The sequence below is a fragment of the Lactuca serriola genome, chromosome 1, assembly GCF_051521515.1.
Source record: "Lactuca serriola cultivar US96UC23 chromosome 1, Lser_US96UC23_V15, whole genome shotgun sequence".
NCBI classification, from domain to species: Eukaryota; Viridiplantae; Streptophyta; class Magnoliopsida; order Asterales; family Asteraceae; genus Lactuca; species Lactuca serriola.
The window spans coordinates 1,588,612-1,596,453 of NC_136408.1; the positions used below are offsets into that span (position 1 = coordinate 1,588,612).

General features: G+C 36.4%; 1 protein-coding gene across 1 annotated transcript; it reads left to right on the forward strand.

Moving 5' to 3' along the window:
* The first annotated feature begins 5,461 nt into the window (after positions 1–5,461).
* LOC145049324 (uncharacterized) lies at positions 5,462–7,267 on the forward strand. The gene is made up of 7 exons (XM_078997751.1): positions 5,462–5,617; positions 5,702–6,067; positions 6,167–6,262; positions 6,349–6,705; positions 6,777–6,917; positions 6,990–7,026; positions 7,128–7,267. The coding sequence occupies exons 1-7, from the start codon at positions 5,462–5,464 to the stop codon at positions 7,265–7,267; spliced, it is 1,293 nt and encodes a 430-aa protein (XP_078853877.1).
* The last annotated feature ends 575 nt before the right edge of the window (positions 7,268–7,842 follow it).

Genomic DNA, 7,842 nt, shown 5'->3' on the forward strand with positions numbered 1-7,842 from the left:
ATAAAGGCCTCTAGACCTCCTGAAATCGGCTACTGCTTATTAAGGAGAAACCCTAGCCTATTTTCTGCCCCTCTCTCACTCATCTTTTGCTTTTTGTGTTTGTGATTCCATAGAGGTGCAACACGTGAGGCACTAAAGCATTCAAGAGTTAAGATCATCCGTGGAGTACTTGTTATTACGAGATAGAAATCAAGGTAACATTCTAACCCTAGTTTTCACATTGATTTCGAAAATTGCATGCTAGTATTAGGGTTATTGCTTTGGAGCTTCTATTTGCATGTATAACTAGAGTAAAACTTAGATCCAAAGCAATTAGGGTTGCATGATCACATAAGAATGTTGTTATGCTCAAAACCCATCACCTATCACCCACGACAAAACTTTGTAGGATAAAATGTTCTACGTGATGGAAATTATGGTGATTGGGAAAGCAAGATGAAAAACTCGCTTTTTTGCCAAAAACAAAATAGGGTTCGTCGATGAAAACCTACCGATGCCATAACAAGATTTGACAGACCAAGTTAACTGGAAAAGATGCAATGTGATGGTATGGAGATGGCTCATGAGTTCCATGCAAAGGAGACAAAGAACAAGGTAAAATATACCATCACCACTTGTGACATTAAGATAGATCTAAAAATGAGGTTCGACTAGGAAAATGTTCCACGAGCATACCAGATGCGACGAGCGATCACCCAGATACAAACAAAACACATGATTGTTTTTTTTCCTACTACACAAAGCTAAGAAGCATGTGGGATGAGATTAACTCCATAATCAAAATTCCTACATGCTCTTGTAACAAGTGTAGGTGCGAGGTCAACAAATAAATCTCTAAACTTCATGACAAGAAGCGTGCATACGAATTTCTTATGGGTCTAAATGAAGAACTAAATGCAGTAAAGACTCAAACTCTTAATAGTAGCCCCTTACTTACCTTGAACGTCGTATACCATATTCCCATCCAAGAGCACCAATGACAAATTGGAGTTGAACATAATATGAACTTTGAGTCTTTAGTGTTTCAAGCGACAGGAAGGTTCATTCATTGCCAATCTACTAAAACATGATCGCAATCAAACAACAAACAAGACAATCGAAACAAAACCATTAAGCTAGAAGTTAAATAGGGCACGCTTTAGAGGCAATTTGGCGAAAATTATAACAAATAGATGTAGGTAATTTCAATTAATTTTGTGATTCTTGTCTTAGAGCTAAATAAACCAAACTACATTTTTCTATTAGTTTTCCAAGAAATTTGAAAATTTTGAGTTAGTACATGTAGGTATTTGGGGTCGATACCAAAATGCTACTATAAATGGTGAACACTAATTTTATATATTGTAGGTGATTATAGCCGAGGAGTTTGGGTTTAGCTAATGAAAACTAAGTCTAACGTTGGTTATTTTTTTAACACCTTTTGCAACATGGAAAGAACACAATTTGAAAAAATAATGAAAAGAATACCAACAGAAAATGGTTCGAAATTCAAATCAAGATATACACTTGATATTCATAAACAACATTCCCTTACACACCGCAACACGACGATGTGGTTGAAAGAAAACACAATCAACTTTGGTAGTGGGTCAGGAATTACAATTTCAAGCATCTTTACCTAAAGAATTTTGGGGAGATTGTGTTTTAACGACAACATGCATCATCAGGAAACTACCAATCAATTTTATTGAGAACAAAACTCCACACGAGATGTTACGTGGAATAATTCCTTTGAGGTAGGGTGATTGATCCATTTACAAGTACACTAACTACTTAGATAGACGGAGCTTTGATTTGCATGAAAGATTGGATATGGACTACATCGATAGACATTGAGCTTCAAGATATGCCTACCAATGTATTAGAGGAGTTGCAAGAAAAATTGGAGAAAATAGAACTTGGTAAGCATAATTTTTCATTATTCTTTATTTTTATGAGCATGTTATCAACACTAATATTTTATATGTTTACTTTGTTTTAGGGTAATTTATTTTATATGTTTATTTTGTTTTAGGGTAATTTACAAACGGACAAAAGTTGTTTGAGCCATACATGGATGAAGATTGATGTTTTACTATTATGAATGTATTTTCGAAATTACCATGATGCAGCTTTCGAACTATGTTCGCTACTTTGATTTGTTTGTTTTCCATGACTACAATAGTTTTTAATATGTTATCTTGTATGGTGAATTTTTCGTTGATGTTTTTTAGTAATTTTTTTAATTATATTTTTTAAAAATCTTAGACTAAACTGCACAAATGGTCTCCGTGGTTAGCTGAAAATTGCCACTTTGGTTCAAAAAAGTTTGGACTAGCACCAGAGGTTCAAAATTTTTATTTTGTTGCGATTTTGGTCTAGTTTAGTTTTAAATTTTTTATAATGACGGTTTTGCCCCTGAATTTATCCTTTGTATTTTCTTTTTTGAATATTTTATTATAGAAATTAAAAAATACCTCTCTCTCTCTCTCTCTCTCTCTCTCTCTTCCTTCTGCATTTGTTCCCTTCTGCCCTACCCATCCCGTTCCCTCACCGGTTCCATGGTCGACGACCATGTTATACCCACCGACGATCTCCCTTGTCGCTATCAATCGACCCATGAGCACCGAGATTAGCCGCCTGCGAGCCTTCCCCTCGCGAATCGCCATCCACCGTCGAACCACACCCCTCGTCGCTTCATCCTCTTCACGATCGGTCATCAATTGGAGGCTAATGTTTGATTTCATTCCCGTTTCCTTCGTGTCTACTATGGTTCATTCACGTTCATATCCTCCTTCACCTTCTAGCTCCTCCTTTCAAATGTCACTTCTACATTCTCTTTCCTCTGTATTTTGTGTTAGGTTAAAACCCAAATCAGATATAGCACAACCCAAAGTTATGAAGTCGAAATCGTTTCAAGCCCTAATCGGAGGAGAGAGTATCGGTGAGATTGTGCATCTACTGCAAACATGGGGGTTTTCTTGAAAACATCATGTATATAAAACTGGATCTCAAAAGGATGTACATGAAGCATACGTTTAGGTTAGATTTTCTACATATTTCTTTCTCTTTTATTTTCTGCAAAGTTTTGGGTTTGTAAACTCATAATCAAATCTTCGATTGTGTGGTATTTGTGTGTGTGTGTGTGTTTATCTTGACGTTATAGAAATATTCAGTCAGATTGATAGGTTTCATATGCAATTACAGGTTTCCATTCTCGATGGATCAGCGAGGGAATGGGTGGAAGCTATCGAGCAAGTTGGGATTGCAGTTGCTATGGATTCCAATGGCAAAAATTGTGAGAAACTAGCACGATATCTTACTCAACATGTTTATGTGTCAAAAGGAGATTTTGTAATATCAATATTCTATTCTAAGAAAATTAGTATAAGTTACGAAATCAATTTTCCATAGGTAAACCGTAAACCTAAATCCCTTTATTTCCCTTTTATAAATCAATGTCTCCGTTGCTGCCTTCCGACGAACAGGTTTTGTGAGATATCAAGCTCAACCAGCTTTGATGGAGGTGAGGAAGATGAAGACGAATAATGAGAGGGAGATGTGGTGGCGATGATGATGCCATCTTTTCCGATGGTAGTTAGTAATGGAGAGAGAGAGAAAGAGTGAGAGAGAGAGAGTATGTGTGTGTGTGAGAGAGAGAGAGAAAGAGAGGAGAGAGAGAGAGAGTGTGTGTGTGTGTGAGAGAGAGATAGAGAAAGAAAGAAGAGATTTAATTTAATTTTTTATTTATTTTTTATTTATTTTTTAAATCTGAAAATCAGAAAAGCAATTAAGAAAAAAGAGAAAATCATATTAACAGGGGCAAATCCGTCATTTTGAAAAAAAAAATCAGAATTGATTGGACTAAACAAACAACAAAATGAAAACTTTGGACCTCTGGTGCTAGTCCAAACTTTTTTGGACCAAAGTGGTAATTTTAGAAAAACTACTAAAATAACAAAAAAATAGAAATAACCGAAAACCGATCTTATTGAACCCAAAAACTGAAACCAAAAAAGAAAACCAAAACCATTGGTTTTCAAAAATGTTATAACCGAAAGACAAAATTGCACAAATGGTCCATGTGGTTTACACAAAAGTGCCACTTTGGTCCAAAAAAGTTTTGGCTAGCACCACAAGTCCAAAGTTTTCATTTTCTTGCATATTAGGTCCAATGGGTTAACTTCCGTCTATTTCCCTCTGTTAAGTTATGTTTGACTAGTCAAATCAGGGGTATTTTGGTCATTACCTATTTATGCCCCTTAATTTATATTAATAAAGGAGAGTTTGTATGTATGCATTGCCATACAGATAATATCGAGCCTAATTCACATTTATAGTCCTTAAAAACCGTGAGTCGATACAATTTCCCTCCTCATTGACTGAGGATCAAGAACCCTAAACTGATTACCAAGGTTGATAGCTTCTATCAGGCGAGTTTCGTAGTGAATGCATATACGAATGTCGCACTTAAGGTTGTCAAGCACATCATTCGACCCAAGGGTGGTTTATGGTACGTAATTTTGTTTTTGATCATTTTCTTGATTTTCTTACAAGAAATCATACCTTCTGAAGTTCGTTTTTTGCTCTTGTTTTGAAGATGGACACCCTACAATGTTTACAATCAAGCTACATCATGGAGGTGAGTTCACAAAGTTTCCAAATGTCAACTACATTGAGGGTACTGTGACGTACGTAGATATGGTGGATATAGAAGAGTTTTCTATTCACGAGATGGATGTGATTATGAAAGGGTTAGGATACTCAGTTCCTCCAGTTATCTACTATCATTTTCGAGTGCCAAAGGGAGACATGCATTTTGGGCTATGGGTCTTAGGAAATGATGATGATGTCCTCAATCGTGCCCAGTATGTGAAGCAGCAAAAACTAATAAGGGTTTACACCAAACATGGTATTACTAACTTGCTTACTTACTTTATGCCTCCTAAACCTATAAGAAAAGTTATTATTGAGCAATTAGAGGAGACTGATGAACATCAAACCCCCCCCCCCCCCAACTAATATCCAACCCAGTGGCATGCCACAAACATGCATACCACCTGTGATAGCAAATGAAGCTGCTTTAGCCTTGTCGATATCCCCTACATATACTAAGAAAAGGGAATTTAACAAGGACAAACCGTTGTCATCATGTATTAAGAAATTGGTGATGGATGATGTTGGTGTTGATAGGATTGGTGGGAATAAGGATGATGTAGCTAATGAATTTGATCATAGATTTAATGAATTTGATGAGGCATGTAATGATATTAATCAGGATGTTAAAGAATTTCATGAGGCATGTAATGATATTAACCAGGGATTTAATGAATTTGATGAGGCAACTAATGACTTTGATATTGGGTTGTACCAATAGATTTTACAGTCTAATGAACAAAATGTAGATGATGAGGTTCATGAAGGTGAAGAAAATGCAGTTAATAAGGAAGTCACTGAAGAAGAGAATCATGACAGAAATGAAATGAATGATGAGAATGTAGAGATGAGAGATTTTGTAGTTGATGATGGAAGTGAAGATAACATAGAGACTGATGAAGAGAATCATGAAAGAAGTGATGAGAGTGAGGACAATGATGATAGTGATTTTTGGGTGGATGAAGACAACATAATCCCTGATGTAGAAGTAGATATAAGGGATTTTTACATGAATATAGATCTTGAAGCATAATTTCTTGAAAAAAGATTATCAAAGCATAGATAGAATGAGAGTGATGAGGTCAATGAAGAGTTGGATGTTATAGATAATGATCAATGGGATTCATTGGATGAGGCTTCTGATATAGATAGGAAAAGAATAGTTGTAATAAAGGAATTGGGGAAGGAGACTAGGTGCTCTCAAGGTGAGATACACAAGGTAACTTTTAGGATAGGACAAAAATATAAAAATAAGAAGGAGTTAAAGGAAAAGATACAATTACATGCACTTGAAAGAAGAAGGAATATATTCTTTGTGAAAAACGAAAAAATGAGGTTAACGGCAATCTGTAAAGGACCTATAGCCTTTAATGATGGTCATGTGGGTGAACCTACCCCTTGTCCTTGGGTGATACAAGGTTCTAGGTCAGATGTAAATAGTAATTGGTTCATAAAAACTTACAACCACGAACATAGATGCCTCCAGACAAGAAAAGTTAGATTTGCAACATAAAAGTTTATCTCTAAGCAGATAATGGACCAGATTGAATCCAGCCTAACAATCCCAGTCAGAGCTCTTCAAAAACAACTTCAAAAGGATTATCAAGTTGGATTCTCTATTCACAAGGTATTCAGGGCCAAATCTACTGCAAAAAAATTGTCCAGGGTGATTACAAAAAGCAATATGATGTTCTTAGAGATTACATCCTGTAGTTGCAGTCTACTAATCCAAAAACCACTGTAAAGTTAGAGTTTGATTCAGAACCCAGCCTAAGTGCTACCTCAAGAAGGTTTAAAAGGATGTATGTGTGTTTGGGTGGAATGAAGAAGGGGTTTAGAGCTTGTCTGATGGATTTTCTAGGTTTTGATGGGGCATTTATGAAGGGCCCTTTCCTAGGACAAATTTTAACTGCAGTTGGGGTAGACTCCAACAATGGAATATACCCCCTAGCTTATGCAATTGTTGAGACCGAGAACACTGACCGTTGGAAGTGGTTTCTAGAGTGTATTACAGATGATCTGGACCTATATACAAACTCAAACTTCACATTTATAAGTGACAAACAAAAGGTTTGTAATTTGTTTTTTATATTTGACATATTTGGATGTACTATATTAACTATGTTTTAATTCCTTTATAGGGATTGCAGGTTGCCATTTCTCAGTTGTTCCCATGTGTTGAGCACACGTTTTGTCTCAGGCATATACATGACAATATGAGAAACACATGGAGAACTAATGAGTACAAAGAACACTTGTATAATTGTGCTACAACTACAACAGTACCAGAGTTTAATCATAGGATGCAACAATTCAGCTCATATGATATAGAAGCTTATAATTGGTTGAAGTAGATTCCCCCACAACACTGGGCAAGAAGCCACTTCACAGGTATATACTTCAGCTTCTAAAATTACCCTTTTGTGTTAGTATATGTTTGATATTTTTGTGTTATTATATGTTTGATCCTTACATTATTGTGGTGTTTTCAGGTAGAGCAGTTTCAAATATGCTTCTGAATAATGTTTGTGAAGTTTTTAATAGCAAATTGATTGAGGGAAGGGACAAGCCATTGATAACCTGCTTGGAGTACATTAGGGAGTATATGATGAAAAGATATGCAATGTCATAAAGGTGCAAACGAAGTCTGTTGGTCCATTAACCCCATCTACAACAAAGATCATGGAGAAGAATGTGAATTGGGCATCTCAGTACACAACTAGGTGGAATGGGTCAGATAAATACCAAGTGCAAGGGCCATGGCAGGATCAACATGTTGTTGACATTGTTGAAAGAGTATGCAGTTGTAGGTAGTGGGAATTAACAGGACTCCCTTGTAAGCATGTCATTGCAGTCCTAAATAACAAAGCAGATAATGGTGAGGAAGTTGGAGAGCTGCATACTTATGCCCACAGGGTGGACTGGCTAGAAACATGGAAAACAACTTATGTGTACAAGGTAGAGCCTATTAAAGGTTGATCAATGTGGCCTATAAGTGAATGCCCAGTTAAAATCACCCCTCCTCTACACAAAAATCAGCCTGGAAGGCCCAAGAAAAAGAGGAGGCAATCTGTTGAGGAGAAAAGCCAGAAGAAGGGTGACAATGTTGCTAGTAGTAGTGGGAGTCAAAGCCATCTTGCTAGTGGGAGTGGAAAGCTTAGAAGAAGGTTTATCCAAGTAACTTGCAGCAAGTGTAAAATTAAAGGG

What these genes read in the sequence shown, in the direction of transcription:
- LOC145049324 (XM_078997751.1), top strand. Translation starts at nt 5,462, where the DNA reads ATGAATGATGAGAATGTAGAGATGAGAGATTTTGTAGTTGATGATGGA. An exon ending in TTGGATTCTCTATTCACAAG is followed by an intron (nt 6,263 to 6,348) that starts GTATTCAGGGCC and finishes TACATCCTGTAG; the next exon opens with TTGCAGTCTACTAATCCAAA. An exon ending in TTATAAGTGACAAACAAAAG is followed by an intron (nt 6,706 to 6,776) that starts GTTTGTAATTTG and finishes ATTCCTTTATAG; the next exon opens with GGATTGCAGGTTGCCATTTC.